Source organism: Hemitrygon akajei, chromosome 11, assembly GCF_048418815.1.
Source record: "Hemitrygon akajei chromosome 11, sHemAka1.3, whole genome shotgun sequence".
Classification (NCBI taxonomy): Eukaryota; Metazoa; Chordata; class Chondrichthyes; order Myliobatiformes; family Dasyatidae; genus Hemitrygon; species Hemitrygon akajei.
Window position 1 is genome coordinate 154,585,861 of NC_133134.1, and position 16,921 is coordinate 154,602,781.

At 39.2% G+C, this 16,921-nt stretch overlaps 1 protein-coding gene across 5 annotated transcripts in view; it reads left to right on the forward strand.

The window, feature by feature from the left end:
* LOC140736154 (protein phosphatase EYA1-like) overlaps positions 1 to 16,921 on the forward strand; it is a 279,757-nt gene that overhangs the window by 122,956 nt on the left and 139,880 nt on the right. For all 5 annotated transcript variants that reach the window (XM_073061988.1, XM_073061987.1, XM_073061991.1 and 2 more), the window contains 4 exons: positions 1,829 to 1,894; positions 6,812 to 6,878; positions 9,307 to 9,449; positions 11,050 to 11,172. In XM_073061988.1, the coding sequence (XP_072918089.1) occupies positions 1,829 to 1,894; positions 6,812 to 6,878; positions 9,307 to 9,449; positions 11,050 to 11,172 (399 nt within the window). The remainder of the gene's footprint in view (positions 1 to 1,828; positions 1,895 to 6,811; positions 6,879 to 9,306; positions 9,450 to 11,049; positions 11,173 to 16,921) is intronic.

The window sequence follows — 16,921 nt, forward strand, 5'->3', positions numbered from 1 at the left end:
CAGTAAATAAAAAAAAAACAATATAATCAATGAAAAACTACACATAAACAAAGACTGGCAACCACTGTGCAAAATAAGACAAACTAAAAATAAAAAAATAAATAACTAATACTAAGAGCATGAATTGTAGTCCTTGAAAGTGAGTCCGTAGGTTGTGGAATTAGTTCAGAGCTGTGGTGAGTGAAGTTATCCATGCTGGTAATTAAAGTAATTAAAGGTTTCTTTAATTACTCTTTTACAGTTATGAAAGAGTAATAACTGTTCTTGAACTTGGTGGTGTGGGACCTCAGGCTCCTGTACATCCTTTCCGGTGGCAGCAGTGAGAAGAGAGCATGGTCTGGATGGTGGAGGTCCTCAGTGATGGATGCTGCTTTCTTGTGGCAGTACCACTTTGTAAATGTACTCAGTGGCAGGGAGTGTTTTGCCTGTTACAGACTGGGCTGTATCCACCACTTTTTGTAGATTTTTTCCATTCTTGGGCATTGATATTTCCTTATCAGGGCATGATGTTTCCAGTCGGGATACTCTCCACCGTGCATCTATAGAAGTATGCATTCACTTCCCACCATTCTCAAGTTCCAGTCTCAGCTGCCGCAACACTCATTCTTGAAAAGTGTCGGAACTTATTAAGTCAATAACTCAGATGATTATCATTCCATAATGGATGGTACACCCGTGAAGAAATTGGGCAGCAGGTACATATTACAAGTCCTGCTTATATGACCACTAACACCAGGCAGACAATCTCTGAAGAGAACTGATAATAAGGGTCATCTATCTTGTAAAGACACTGTCCAGAAGAAGGCAAGCTGTTTCTGTAGAAATATTTGGCAATAACAATCAAGTTATGGAAATACCATGATCGCCCACGTCATACGATACGACGCAGCACATAACAAACAAACTAATGGCTGGTAAATTGTGTCAGGCAAAATTTCCCCAATATCTCAACATGTTGGAAATCTGCAAGAAGCCTCACTTCCTAGAAATACATCCCGAATTAGTAGCTTTATAGCACTATATACATTTTGTACTCTGCCTCAGAAATTTTTCCATTGAAATTGAAGAATTGAAGCTTGCAGGTAGAGCACAACACACCAACTGCATCGATTAGCACATTTAGTGATACCAACCTGAGATAAAAATTTTCCAAGGAAAGTTGGGAAGGGGGCACTAGGAAATGCAAAAACATAAACTCATTAGGAGAAAATAAGAACATGAGAAACTGAGAAGACAACCTTGTGAAAATGAACAAATAGAAAAGGAAGAGTGAAAGAAATGTGTAAATACATTTATTGCCACTTTCTTTTGGAAAAAAGAAAATCAAAGATATAGGTGAGCACAGGAATGGAATGGAATATATTTCAGATATCTTAAATGGAATTAAATTACAGTGTTTTCGACTAATATTGTTCAGCCTTCCTTTAGACTTTGTTGCTTCACAGATCTATTCTCTACTGTTTGTTCAATGTTCAAAAGTTCAAAGTAAATTTATTACCAAAGTACATATATGTCACCATATACAACCCTGAGATAGGTTTTCTTGTGGGCATACTCAGTAAGTCCAAGTAATATAATAGAATCAATGAAAGATTCCAAAAGGACGGACAAGCAACTAATTTTGCAAAAGACAACAAACTGAAAGTACAAAGAAGAAATCATCATAATAATAAGTAAGTATTGAGAACATGAGATGAAGAGTCCTTGAAAGTGAGTCCATAGGTTGAGGTAGAAGTTCAGTGATGGAGCAAGTAAAGTTGATTGAAGTTATCCCCTTTGTTCCAGAGCTTGATGGTAATGTGCAGTAAATGATGTATTTTCTTTTCAGACAAATCAGAATCAATGAGTAGCAGCGAGATTGCCACAACGTCATTAGAACATCTCTCTAATCCAGGTATGTTTACAATGTTGATGTTTGCATTTATTCAAAATATACCGTAGAATGATAAATCAAACCAGAAGTCTTTGGCTAAAGGCCTCTACATTTATTAGATAGGAGGGCCCTTCTGTAGTTATTCGTCAGTCCATACACCTCCTCATAGTTATATAGTGTAATAGTAGAGTCCACTTTATTTTTCCAAGAGAAAATTTTCTGTTTACACAACTTGAGCAGATCTTTTATAGCTAGGCATGGCAGTTTGTATTTGTGCATGGTGCAGGATGTCTTCTCCAGGTTTGTGGACTGGAAAAGATCAGAAAGTTACACACAAAGGAGGTTATTCACCCTACCATATCTAAAATGACCAAAAATACAGCGGCTCAAGGGGATGCATATTTTTATTTTTAACACTCTAATGCAAAGGTACGCATGTATGCTCACAATCTCACATAAGTTATATTCTGAGTGGATTATTGGGATGGTCATAGCCCTGTTGATGCACCCTGTGTCTTTGCAACCACACTCTTCCACGCATCTTGCATCCTTTGCACATGTTCCTCTTCAGGGTAATCCTACCTCTCAAATCGCAGTCCTTGACACTGTAAATTATGGTATATTTAGTGTTTCTTTTACATGCAGTGTAGGCTTATGCTTCCACAATGAGTTCCAAACACCCTCCACTCAATTCTTTTCAACTTCACACCAAATTTCCAACTTCATTCTATGTCCTCCTGTTACTGATCTCTTTGCTGAAGGAAACAAGTCCTTCTAATTCACTCTCACGGTTCAGAATCAGATTTATTATCACTGTCTTACATGATGAAAAATGTGTTGTTTTGCAAAAACATAAAATTATTATACAGTACACAATAAATAAGAAATGTAAAAAAGGAAAAATGAAGTATGTGTTAATGCAGTTAATGTGTTCATGGTCCATTCAGAAATCTGATGGCAGAAGGGAGGAAGCTGTCCTTAAATCATTGAAAATGGGTCTTCAGGCTCCCATGTATTTCTATGCATTCCAACTACATGGGGTGGCACAGTAGTTTAGTGGTTAGCATGACGCTTTACAGTACCAGCGATCAGGGTTCAGTTCCCGCTGCTGCCTGTAAGGAATTTGTACGTTCTTCCCGTGACCACATGGGTTTCCTCCAGGTGCTCCGGTTTCCTACCACAGTCCAAAGACCTACTGGTTGGTAGGTTAATGGGTCATTATAAATTGTCTCATAATTAGGCTAGGACTGAATCAGTGATTGCTAGGCACCACAGTTTGAAGGGCCAAATGGACCTACTCCATGCTGTATCTCAATAAATTAATAAATATATCCTCAACTTCTGAAGAAAACAACTCAACAAAGCCTGTCTCCCCGCATAAAATTCTCAAGCCCTGGAAGCATCTTTCAAAATCTCTTGTGGCTCCTCTCCAATGCTTTTACATCCTTCCTGTGGTGGTGACCAGGGCATAGAGTAGAGCATGGAAAAGGTCCTTCAGCCCATACTTGGCCATGGTAACTAAGATGTCTATTCAAGCTACATATGTAGTACTCAAACTACTCCATACATAGTTCTCTAGTATTGGTTTAATTGATTTAAATTGTTCACATATTTTCTGCTGACCCATAAAGTCAATAAATTAGCTACCATAGACAAGATTCCTATCGGCCTTCTACCTTTCCCACTGGTCCTAGACCTCTAGCTACAAACTCTAACATCCCTCTATTCCTCTACATTTCACAGTATTGCATATTCATTTCCTTCTCAAAACCATTACCTTCCATGTCTTTGGATTCATTTCCAGGAAGCAGAACTTCCCGGTGGCTAAACATTTTAATTCCGATTCCCATTCCCGTTCTGACACGTTGGTCCATGACCTCATTGTGTGCCATGATGAGGCCACTCTCAGGGTGGAGGAGCAACACCTCAAATTCTGTTTGAGTATATAATCTGATGGCATGAATATCGATCACCAACAAGAGAAAATCTGCAGATGCTGGAAATCCAAGCAACACACACAAAATGCTGGAGGAACTCAGCAGGCCAGGCAGCATCTATAGAAAAGAGTACAGTCAACATTTTGGGCCAAAACCCTTTGGCAGGACTGGAATAAAAAAAGATGTGGAGTAGATTTAAAAGGTGGGGGCAGGAGGGGAGGGAGAAACACAAGGTGATAGGTGAAACCGGGAGGGGGAGGGGTGAAAAAAGAGCTGGGAAGTAGATTGGTGAAAAAGATACAGGGCTGGAGAAGAGGAAATATAATAGGAGAGGACAGAAGTCCATGGAAGAAAGAAAAAGGGGGAGGAGCACCAGAGGGAGATGATGGGCAGGCAAAGAGATAAGGTAAGAGAGGAAAAAGAAGATGGGGAATGATGAAGGAGAGGGGTGGGGGTATATCACTGGAAATTTGAGTAATCGATGTTCACTCCATCAGGTAGGCGGCTACCCAGATGGGTATATAAAGTGCTGGGAATATAAAGTGCTGTTCCTCCAACCTGGGTGCGGTTTCATCACAACAATAAAGGAGACCGTGGAAAGACATAGCGGAATGGGAATGGGAAGTGGAATTAAGATGGGTGGCCACTGGGAGATTCCGCTTCTTCTGGCGCTCGGCAAAGTGGTCTCCCAACCTGAAGCCACACCAGGAGCACTGGACACAGTATTTGACCCCAATACACTCACAGATGAAGTGTCGCCTCCCCTGGAAGGACTGTTTAGGGCCCTGAATGGTTGCGAGAGCGGAGGTGTAGCACTTGTTCCGCTTGCAAGGATAAGTGCCAGGAGGGAGATCAGTGGGGAGGGATGAATGGACAAGGGAGTCACATAGGGAGCGATCCCTGTGGAAAGCAGAAACTGGAGGTGGGGGAGGAAAAATGGGATCCATTGGAGAATAAAAAACAAATTCCTTTAAAAATATTTCCTTCCCCTGCTCTCTTTGATTAAATAAAATTAGGCTTGTGTGAATATGGAGGATTACTAGTAGCTATGTGAAAGATAAATTTGAAAAACCATCTTATTAGTTAGATATCCTTCATATTCACAAAAACCTACAACACACCACAGTTACAACTGGCAACCTTTGTTTATCACTGCGCCTTAAACTGTAATGATTCAAAAACTTGTTGATTTTGATACTTTATTGATAGTAGGGTTACATTATGAATGACATTAATCATTGCCTAATTTTACTTAACCAAAGAGGTTTCCAAAGATAACCTTTCTAACTGATGTTTGCACCATCCTTTAATTTCTTTGACTATAAAGAAGTTTGTTTGGATTTAAATAACAGTGCAAATGAACTCAGAAGGTAATGAATCTTTCAGGGGTGCCATAGGAGAATATTTATAAGTGGACATTGAAAAGATCATTAACAAGCAATTAAATAAACATACAATTCATAAAACCTATAGAAAGAGCTCTACCAGGGAGACAAGTAACTGGACTCAAGAGGACACTTATTCAACTGTCTTAAATAAACAGATTTTACTTTGAATGAGTTACATATAAATAATAGTTGATAACAATTAAAGATGTTAGAAATGAGTTCTGATAAGCAATTGCATCAGATTGTATCCTGTTATTTTGTCAAATGTTATGCATCTCAAACACATTCTTTTGAGTTTAAAGCTTGTAGTGTGCTAGGTCAGGAAGGAAAATATTTTTAAAAATATGTCTGAGGATGTGGAAGTCATGGCTAACGCCAGTGATTATGTTGCCCTTATGTAAGTGATCCCAATACTATCAGTCCTTGGCTTCTGGATTGTGGAGTTCTGTACAAGTGCTAATTGTCATAATACCTGTAAGTTTAAAATATTAATATTACTTAACTAAATATTCATCTGTTTAAAATCAACACACCAACTTTAAGATTTAAGTTCTGAAATTTTCAAATTTAGTTTGATATTCAAATTCAATAGTGGAAGTAAGAAATATCTGAATGATTCCTCCAGGCTGTATTCCCAAACTTCCTTTGGTTTTGTCTGGTTTTTTTACTCCTCCCTACAGGTGGTGTGTCAGCATTGACAACAGACAAAACACCTTTCCTTGAGAAGTTTTAATGATTTTTATGTCAATCAATTCAATCATTCACCACTGTTATCCATAATGGAATTTCCAATGTTCCCTCTGTATTTTTAAAATTTAAATTACTATTTTTGAAGAGATTTGCCATTTCAGATCATTTGAAGAGGTTATCAGTCAAATAATTGAACACTTCTTTGATCACAATTTTACGTATGCTTGCAATTAGTTTCCTGCAATATGTTGCTAAAATGAAATTATCGCAATCCAAGAACTACAAAGCTGAATAAAACTCTCTTAGATGTCCACCTTCTTTTATTCTCATCAAAGCCATTTCACAATTATCCTTTGCTTTCCATTCTCACTGTCTGTTTAAAGCTATCTCTACTGTCATTTATCTTAACAATTCTCTGCTTGGTTTGATCATGTGACATAGCTTCTAATCACCTCTCTCGCTTATGTTTAACCCTACTTTTACTGTACGTGTGATGTAATTTCTCTGAATATCTAAACAGTATTTCTAATCATTAGAACAATTCTATAAATTGTAACAATTCTATCTTTTATGTGGTAAAGGAAAAACAATTTCATATCATCTGCACCTCAGATTGTGTCCTATAAAACAGATAATCTTCTTATAGATAAACAGAAATATGTTACAATATTAAATCAACTTATCCACCTTTCTATTTCATTGGTTAATTCTTAGCCTGATTGATCAGCATTTGGTGTAAACCGATCACATTATATGTGCACTAATGATGAAAATTAATATTAATTGATGCTGATGAATAATACTTTGTGCTGTAAGAAGAATACTGCATGATCAAGTGCTGTAGTCTGTAATTTTATATTTGTTGTTTCTTCATTATTTGTCAATTGACTGTATTGTCTAATTGCTGGCTTTACATTCTTTAGCTAATAGAAGTGATATCTTCAGTAAAAGACAAGCACATCAGTTTTCGTCCCAAGTTTATACATCAAAGTAAGTTATCTTTAAGTGACATTTTGTTTTAATTTATAATGAAATTTATAATTTACATGAGGGATTTTACTCTTCATGTATATGAAGGATGTAAGAAATAAAGTCAATTCAACAATGCGTCATTTCACGTCTTAGCAAGAATATAGAACAGTACAGCATTGGTCAGGCCATTTGGCCCACATTTTTATGTCAATCCGAATGCCAATTTGTACTAAATGTCCTTCTCTTGTGGGAGGAATCATCCTCCATTCCCTTCATATTGATGTGTTTATCTAAAACCTTCTTAAGCTCCACCTTGACCTGGATAATCTGCTACTTAGGGCTATATAGAGCTGGTCATTAATGAAGTTGAATCCCTTTTGGATTCATCAGAGGGTTGAGTGCTACAAGGCATCTGCAAGGTATATATTGTTTATAGTACCATGCAATATGGAAAAGTGCAGTCAAACCAAGCCCATGTGTTTCTGGCCAAAGAGAATTCTTCATAATCTCCTTGGATGGAGAGACTTAGTGTCATTGTCAATGAATGGAGGACATCAAACTGTGAGATGCTGCAGATACTTCTGACTAGCCTGAAAGGTGTCACGTGCATACGTGTTCGCTGACACACTCAGCTTGGCAGTCAATGTCAACGTGGTCGTTGCCCTGCTTTGAGTTGTGGCCACAATACTTGGGCAATTTCAGTGATCAGCTCCGCGGTGAAGCAGAGTGATTTTATATACAGTTCCTTACAGACGTTCAGACAGAACTTGTTTTTTCCTTGTACACTTTTCATGAGGATGTGTTCCAACTGTTCAATCCTTAACCCATCCTGCGCCACCCCCCTGCCTTCCAGCAGCTGGTCTTGCTCTCTATGAGGTCTGTTCATTCTTTACTCCAAGGGGAATGTCTACTAATGGAGCCACTCTTGGGGGCAACTGGTTTGTTCAGAAACCTTGAAGTCAGGAAATGGTCTTTCAACACCTGCCATTATACTCCCTGTAGACGTGTGTAACTTGAAACAATTACAAAGAGCACCAATACATGTAGAATGGTAGCAGCAGCCACAAGTAATCAATTAGCAACTAACCTGTAAGTGGTTGATAATCCCCTTAAATAGCCCTGTTGGGGGTCCTTGTTGCTGTCAAACACATGTTCAGCTGTGCGAGGTTGAGAGAGCATAGCTGGAACCTAACACTTCAAAATGGCTGTGTGCGTGTCAACCCACAATTTGCATCAATTGTCATCACGATTCTGACTGCTTTGCATAATTCCAATCAATGTGAGAGCAAACGAGTTCCCATTCAACGTGGGAACCTGTCGGTGTTCAACAGTCCAGTTCTGAGGAATATTTATGACAACTGAGATACCTCACGTTGCCTGTGCCAGCTTCTTGTGCTGGATGTCGTGTTTTCAGAATGTGCGTGATAAGTAAGAAGGAGCACAACAAGTTTTCCTACACGTTGAAAGACCCTTGATTCCACAAAAGATTACAGAAAACCATAAACTGGAGCTTACTTATACCTCTAAGTCGTGGATGCAAATGCCTTCCGTCAGTTTGAAGAACGAAGCCTCTTTTCAAAGTAAATTTATTATTACAGAAGTGCACATATGTCACCATATACTATGTACAGATTTATTCCCTTGCAGGCATTCACAGTAAAACAAGAAAGTACAATAGAATTGATCAGAGCAAACAAAGACTGCCAGCACTGCAAACCAATTTTTTCTGACTATGCACTTGGAGATTTTAGGATGAGTTCAAAGATTTCAGAGATTAAGCATTCCAGTCCTTCTATCTCTCATTTCCACCATTCTTTCATTCGTATAATTGCAGATGCTTATTCATCCTTTCCGATTTATCCTTGCTCCCTCTTTTGCTATTCATTAGTGCTTTTCCTCTTGATCACTTTCACACTGCTCTTCACTTCTTCTGTCAATTAAACCCTCTTGCCCACTATGGAACTTCTTTTCTGGTCCCTCTACCCTTCCCCATACCCTGTTTCACTTAATTCCAAGTTATTACCAAAGTACATACACAGTATGTCATCATATACTGCCCAGAGATGCATTTTCTTGCAGGCATTCACAGTAGAACAAAGAAGTGCAATAGAATCGATGAAACCTGTACACAAACAACAAGTAACAAGCAAACAAAAGAAGTCAAACTGTGCAAATTTTAAAAATAATAATAACTAAATAAATAGTGCTGAGAATAAGTTGAAGATGTGCTCAATTTCCTCGGTTCTGATGAAAGGTGATTAAACCGAAAATCTGTTTCTCCTTTTCTGACCAGATGAGTGATCGGCTGGGCATTGGGGTTGTAGTTAGTGCTACTACATTGGGATGAGTTCTTCACAGACTGCCTAATTGGCATTGTCTAATAATTTAGAAGAAGGGGTAATGTAATGTAAAGTTTGATTTATTAATCATTTATTTATCTATTTAGATCATATCCCCACATTATTCCTACACCTTCCCTCCACGGCATGGCTGCCTACGGACAGGCGCAGTACCCTGCCGGGATTCAGCAAGCTGCCGCTTACGCAACTTACCCACCACCAAGTCAACCCTATGGATTACCTTCCTATAGTGAGTACAGTTCTGTTTGGACAGACAGCATACCGTACACTTGTTATTTACTCAGTCAGACTTGTCAATAAAATGCAGCAAATTAGATGAATGCTTCAAATTGAAAATTCAACTTTATAGAATAACCATGTGAAATATATTAGGAGCTATTATATCAAGACAAAGAGTGGACCAGTTGGGATTGAGATGAGGGAAAACATTTCTACACAGAAAACTTTGTCTCTGGAGACTGTAGATCAAAAGCTGAGATCACTTTTTAAAAGGTTATATGCTCCAGTTAAGCTCGAGTAATAACTACTGACTGTCACAAATAGACAGGGTTGTAAAGAAGGCTTTTGGCACCTTGCCCTTCGTAAATCAAAGTATTGAGTAGAGGAGTTGGGATGTTATTTTGAAGTTGCATTAGACATTGGTGAGGCCTATTTTGGTCACTTACCTACAGGAAAGATATTAATAAAATTGAAAGAGTGCAGCGAAAATTTGCAAGGACGTTGTTGGGACCTGAGTTATAAAGAAAAGTTGAATAGGTTAAGACTTTATTCCCTAGAGCATAGTAAGAATGCAGGGAGATTTGATAAAAGTATATAAAATTATGAGGGGTATAGATAGGGTAACTGCAAGCAGGGTTTTTTCCACTGAGGTTGGGTGAGACTAGCACTAGAGGTCAGGGCTTAAGGATGAAAGGTGAAATGTTTAAGGGTTACATGAGGGTTATCTTCACCCGGAGGCTGACAAGAGTGTGGAATGAGCAGAAGTGGTGGATGTGGGTTCAATTGTGACATTTAAGAGAAATTTAGATTGGTACATGGATGGGAGGAGTATAGAGAGCTATGGTCTGGGTGCAGGGCAATGGGACTAGGCGGAGTAATAGATAAGCGTAGACTAGATGGGCCAAAGGGCCTGTTTCTGTGCTGTAGTGTTCTATGACTCTACTGATTATAGTGTTTATTTTTGCAAATCTTGAGTTCCAAGCATACCAGCCTCAGAATATACAATAAAATGGTTGTTAAAGATATGCATATTGTCAGCAGGTTGGTGTGGGTGTGAAGGTTGCACAGCAGTATAGCCTTGCCCTCACTTTCCTCCAACCATTCCCTCTGAAAAGTTTGTCAAAACGATCTGTAGAGTCAAGTAGTAAGCTGGGTGATGCACAGAATTGCTGGGAATGTTGAGAGCATACTGTAGGCTATGGAGAAAATTAGTGCGGGAATGGGTTGTTTTGTGAGCCAATATACACTCAATAGCCAAAATAGCCTCCTATGATTTATAAGGAACTATGAAAATATTCCTGGGATGGACAGAGTTCAGGTCAAGACACTGGAACTGAGAGCGCTGGCAAGCAACATAATAAATCAAGTAGGATGTCTGTGTTGAAATAGAGGAGATTAATATTTTAACACCTCAGTCTCTCAAAACTAGATGGTCTACTCAAGTCTAATTAATGTCCAACATTAAACAGGGGGTATTAATTAGCTTTCAATTAAACTCTTGAAAGAGTTACTTAAGAGAATGTTTCAATGTGTATTATGAGCAGATGAATGACTCCATGTCTGTGGTTTGACTCGCATCTTCCTGAATTAATAGTCTGCTTTTCAATCAGGCATCAAGACAGAAGATGGTCTGAGCCAGGCACATTCACCAGGACAGACGGGATTTCTTGGCTATGGCTCTAGTTTCAGTACACCTTCACCGGGGCAAGCACCTTACAGCTACCAGATGCACGGTTAGTATTTGCTATGATGAAACATGTTTCCCACCACCTCCCCCACCCCATTAAAGGGTGCAGAGTTGTGTAGCATTTAGTATAACACTTTACAACAATCAGCTATAAGATTGGGGTTCAATTCCCGCCACTGTCTGTAAGTTAATTTATCACGTGTACATCGAAGCATACAGTGAATTGTATCGTCTGTGTTAACAACCAACAGACCCAAGGGTGTCCTGGGGCAGCCTACAAGTGTCCATAGGTAGAGAGGCATCAAATTGCAACCTTGTAAGTTAGCTGTTCTTGAATGGATGAAGTTTGCAAAAACCTCAACTACAGAAGGTGGAAATAAATCACAAAGGAAGTAATAAAAAAAGAAAACCCAAAGGCACAAAAATTATAGGGACTGGAAATCTAGAGCAATATGCACAACATGCTCCCCAGCACATTGTGTTATAGCACAAAAATCTTATCATGAGGATTGGAAGAGGAGACAGAGAACTATTTAGCAATTTCTAAATTAGGGCAAATATTTGGATTCGATTCATTAGAAGATGGAAGGTAATAAAGGTTGTTGAGGGCAGGATAGATACACAGTAGCTTGCAGGAGTCTGAGATATTAGTGAATTGAAATCTATGTAAGGCAAAGTTCAGGAGCAAGTGAGAAGTCGATAGCTGAATAACTCAGGAGCAGTGTGTTGAGGTAGGGGCAAAGAGTATTGTTGGATGTAGGTGGCCTCAATGATGTATGAGACACAGGATTTAAAGGCTGGCTCTATAAAGAACATTGTGTGGAAACCTCCTGAAATGGTCTGCATTTGATTACAGCCTGTTCTGCAAAACATATGCAGCAATTTCTGTGGAGCAAAGGCAACATTTCTAATTCAGCGCAATACAAGAAGCTAAATACAACACAATGGACCATTGCACCATTTCTTATTTTATCACAGTTACATTTTGTCACCCAAGGTGCTTCTTGCCCACTCCAGCCTTCTCCTCGTTTCCTCATTCCTGCCTTCTCCCTCTCAATGGCTTGAATTTCCTGTTCCATCAGAACGACTTTGGCGGAACCTCACAATTGTAAACAGGGGAAACTCTAAGGAAATTTTAATCAATGCTATGCTTCTAGAGTTCAAAGTAAATTTATTATCAAGGTATGTATAATTTATACAACCTTGAGATTCATCTGCTTACAAGCAGCCACAAAACAAGAAACCCAAAAGAACCAATTTTTTTAAAAAAAGGATCAACACTCAATTTGCAGATAGAGGAAAGAAAACAAACCATGCAAATGATAAAGTAAGCAACAGTATTTAGAATGAAAATGAGTCCATAAACCCGGAGCCTGGAGCAGGTCTGTATCCTCAATCTCAGTTCATCACACAGCAGGGCAAAACAATGGGAAGCTCGCAGACTCTTAATTTCTGCTCCCCACCAACACATCGTTTCACACCCACTCCCTGCCCACCAAACAGCCAAAAGCAGAGGAAATATTTCACTCTGTAAAGCATATATGTCAAACTCAAGGCCCGCGGGCCAAATCCGGCCCACGGTGGAATTATCTTTGGCCCGCGAGATAATATCTAATTACTATTAAAGCTGGCCCCAGTAATCGAAGCGCCTATGGCGTATGATATGGCTAATGCTGAGTTTATTCAGGTACCAGGTTTTCAGGGTTTTTAGTGTTTATTCGGCAGTCTTGCTCGGCAGTCTTCTTCATAAGAAACGGAATTTGTAAAGTGAAACACTTTGTAGTTATAGCAGAGACTGAGACACATGAGAGCAGGCTGAAAAAACGGAGGCAACGAAAGCTGCGTTCGCACGCGTCCGACTGATCCGGCCCGCATGAAGCTGCATTTTGCTCAATCCGGCCCGTGACCTAAAATGAGTTTGTCACCCCTGCGTGTAAAGGATCCATTTTCATTTTCATAAACAGCTCTCATGAAATTTGTGATAGATTTAGCATCCTGATAACATCGATGGCGTACAGCTCTCCCAGCTGTTTGCACACAGCAAAAAAAATGGTACTTAGTTTAACACAGCACTAAATGCAGATTTACTTTGCTAATGCATTTCCAAACATTTTATGGATTAAGCTTTTTAAATGTAACAGTCACAAAAATGAAGGATGATAAATGTCATTTGGGGTGGTTCCATGGAGTTAACACATGTTATAGCAGCACATGTGCATTGCAATCTCCTTCAAAACTGAATGCTATTGACTTCTATAGTACTGCAACTGTTAAACTTTGTGGTATATTTCATGCCATTGAACAAAGTTGAGATTCCTACTCCAATTTTATATCCCACCATCAAGAACTTAATTTGAAAACTGAATCTATGTGATTTTGGATCCATTTGCTGGCTTCAATGGGAAAAAATATCCTATTGAACTTAAACAATTAAATGGGAAAGCAGCACACATGAATTGCTGGAGAATGGATCATAGAAGAAAGGGCAGCAGGGTAAGTCATAGGCGGGGGAGAGGAGAGAAGAGGTTAAACCAGAAATCCTTCAGCCATTTAGGAATATGTTGAGTGATTAAATCAAAGTGAAGATAGAAAATACTCAACAATAAATATATATTGATGCAATCTCTAATGTGCATCGCTGCCTAGGCTAGATATTTAATATTAAATATTTTGGCACTGGATGTTATGCCATTGAAACTTCAACTTTAATTCTGATCATGTATGGAAGTTTTCAAGAAATGGGCGACTATATTAAAGCAAGCCCCAACTCTCCAACAGTTCAATAGTTCCGTTTAATAACAGAGAATGTATACAATATATATCCTGAAATTCTTGTTCTCCACAGATATCCACAAAAACAGAAATGCCCCAAAGAATGAGTGAAAACGTTAGAACCCCCAAGCCCCACCAACTCCCCCCTCCCTCACACAACACAGCAATGACCATCCGAGGGTCGGTGATTGTTATTTGTTTTTTCTTGCTGTGGGAGAGGGGTGAATTTTGGGGTCCGCGAGTTTTGTTTCTTTTCTTTTTCGTGTGTGTGTGTGGGGGGGAGTTTTTCATTAACACCCATGATCTTTCAGTATCTAATATCTATCTGGAGTAGACAAATATCAGAGTTGTATCATACATGCACACATTGACAATAAAATGAACCTTTGAACCTTTCACCATCCCCCTCCCCCACTTACTTCAGCAAAAAAAAAGCATCTGCACCCTCCACCCACCAAGCGAGCAATAGCAAAGCCCCCACGAGAGACCATGATCTTCAGTACAACAGAAACTAATCGTTCACCTGACAATTTGATGTACCAAGAACTTGTCTTCAGTAACTAGAAATAATTGGCTGAGAGATAATTTGGTTCCATTGAAATCATTGGAAACTGAATATTGGGAAAGGATTTTAGGAGCTGGAAGTCAAACTTATACCCATATTGCTCCAGTGGGGCCAACTACCCACATTTTAAATTATCTTTCTGACTCAAGACAGGTGTCATTTTATTGGATGAGTGCCAGCTGTCTCATCAGTAAATAGAAAACCTGGAAAATTATCTCCACTGTCCCCAATACTTACTCCAGACTCAGAATCAGGATTAACATTACTGAGCAACACACACAAAATACTGGGGGAACTCAGCAGGCCAGGCAGCATCTACGGAAAAGAGTACAGTCAACCTTCTGGGCCGACACCCGTCAGCAGGACTGGAGGAAAAAAAAGTCCTCCTCATCTGGACTCCTCATTTCTTTTCCTCCAGTCCTGCTGAAGGGTTTCGGCCCGAAACATCGACTGTACTCTTTTCCATAGATGTTGCTTGGCCTGCTGAGTTCCTCCAGCATTTTGTGTGTGTTGCTTGGATTTCCAGCATCTGCAGATATTTTCTTGTTTGTGATTTAATATTACTGACATATGTTATGAAGTTCGTTATTTTTGCAACAGTAATACAATACATAAATAATATTATAAATTAAAATAAGATACATATAAAATACTAAATAAGTAGCGCAAAAAGAGAGCAGAAGTAATGAGGAAGTGGTCATGGGTTGGTTCTTTGTCGGGTCAGATATCTGGAGGAAGGGAAGAGGGTGTTCCTACAATATTGAGTGTGTGTCTTCAAGCTCCTGTACCTCCTCTCTGATAGCAGTCATAAGAACAAAATTATTAATTGAGTGTTTTCTGTGTGCACATTGGCTCCTGCTTTTCATATGGAACAGTAGTGACACTTCAAATCTAATTTATTACCTGTGAAATCCCTTGGATGCTTCAAAGGACTTGGAAGGGGCTGGGAGAAGGAATTGGAAACTGAAGGGTAAAATCTAACCCAGCCAAGGCTCATACCCCTCATCTTCCCCTCATCATAGTAACTGATCAACAATAGCAACTCCTTTCCTTCCCTCTGCCCACTCAGCATCATCACCAATAATAGTGGGACAGAAAATACTGGAAACACTCAGCATGTCAGAGGGCAACTATAGAAGGAGAAATAAAAATAATGTCACCCACAGTCAGATTTCTGTTGGGGGCATTTTTTTTTAGCACAAATAGAGCTCGGAATCAAAACCGACCTTATCTATGTGGCTAAGCAAATTAATCAGCCAAGGAATTAGCAGCAACATCTTAGATTTAACAATTTCCAAAGTTCAAAGTAAATTTATTATCAAAATACATATATGTCACCCTGTACAATCCTGAGTTCATTTTCTTGTGGGCATACACAGTAAATACAAGAAACACAATAGAATCACGGAAGATCACACCCAACAGGGCAAACAATCAATGTGCAAAAGAGAACAAGCTGTGCAAATACAAAAAGAAAGAAAAATAATAGTAATAAATAAATAAGCAGTAACTATTGACAACATGAGATGAAGAGTCCTTGAAAGTGAGTCCATAGTTTGTGGGAATGATACGGTGAGTGAAGTTGAGTGAAGTTATCTCCTCTGGTTCAAGAGCTTGATGGTTGAGGGTTAATAACTGTTCCTGAAACTGGTGGTGTGGGTCCTGAGGCTGAGGGTCCATTGTTTTCCTGATAGCAGCAGTGAGAAGAGAGCACGGACTGGATGGTGGTGGTCCTTGATGATGATTGCTTTCCTTGAAAAGCACTCCATGTAGATGTGCTCAGTGGTGGGGAGGGCTTTACCCATGATGGACTGGGCTGTAGCCACCATTTTTGTTGGCTTTTCCATTCAAAGGCACTAGTGTTTCCATACCAGGCCATGATGCAACCAGTCAATATCCTTTCCACCACTTTTCTATAGAAGTTGGACAAAGTTTTAGATAACATGCTGATTAAAAGGTTTTGGATAGCTATCAGTTTCAGTCATTGAAGCATCACCTGTGGCAGAAACAAATCTCATTTTATTTTTTTTAATGATGCTGACTGTTCATCTTATCTCTTGAACCTGTTGGGACACACTTTCAATTCGGAGTAAACCGAAAAATGCAGCTACATCCCAACGTAAACAGGGGAAAACAAGTTCACATTGAAAATAAGACTACACTGGTTGAAGATCAAAGCTCCTTCTAAGGGCTATGTCAATCAACTTATAAAATCAGCTAATTTTTTTTGTTTCAGTTTTAGCTTGGAATTTACACTCACATGAACGCTGAGCTATAAGGCTGAACATGCCTGTACTTGGCAGAGTTAAATTAAACCCCATTGTTCAAAGCTGCCATAACACCAGGTGTGCAGTGTCACAGTTAACAACTCTCAGCTTTTCAATAACAGCTTCCGGTTGCAAATGATGAAGTGATTACTCTTTCCATTGTACTTGTGTGGCATTGAATTAATTCCGGT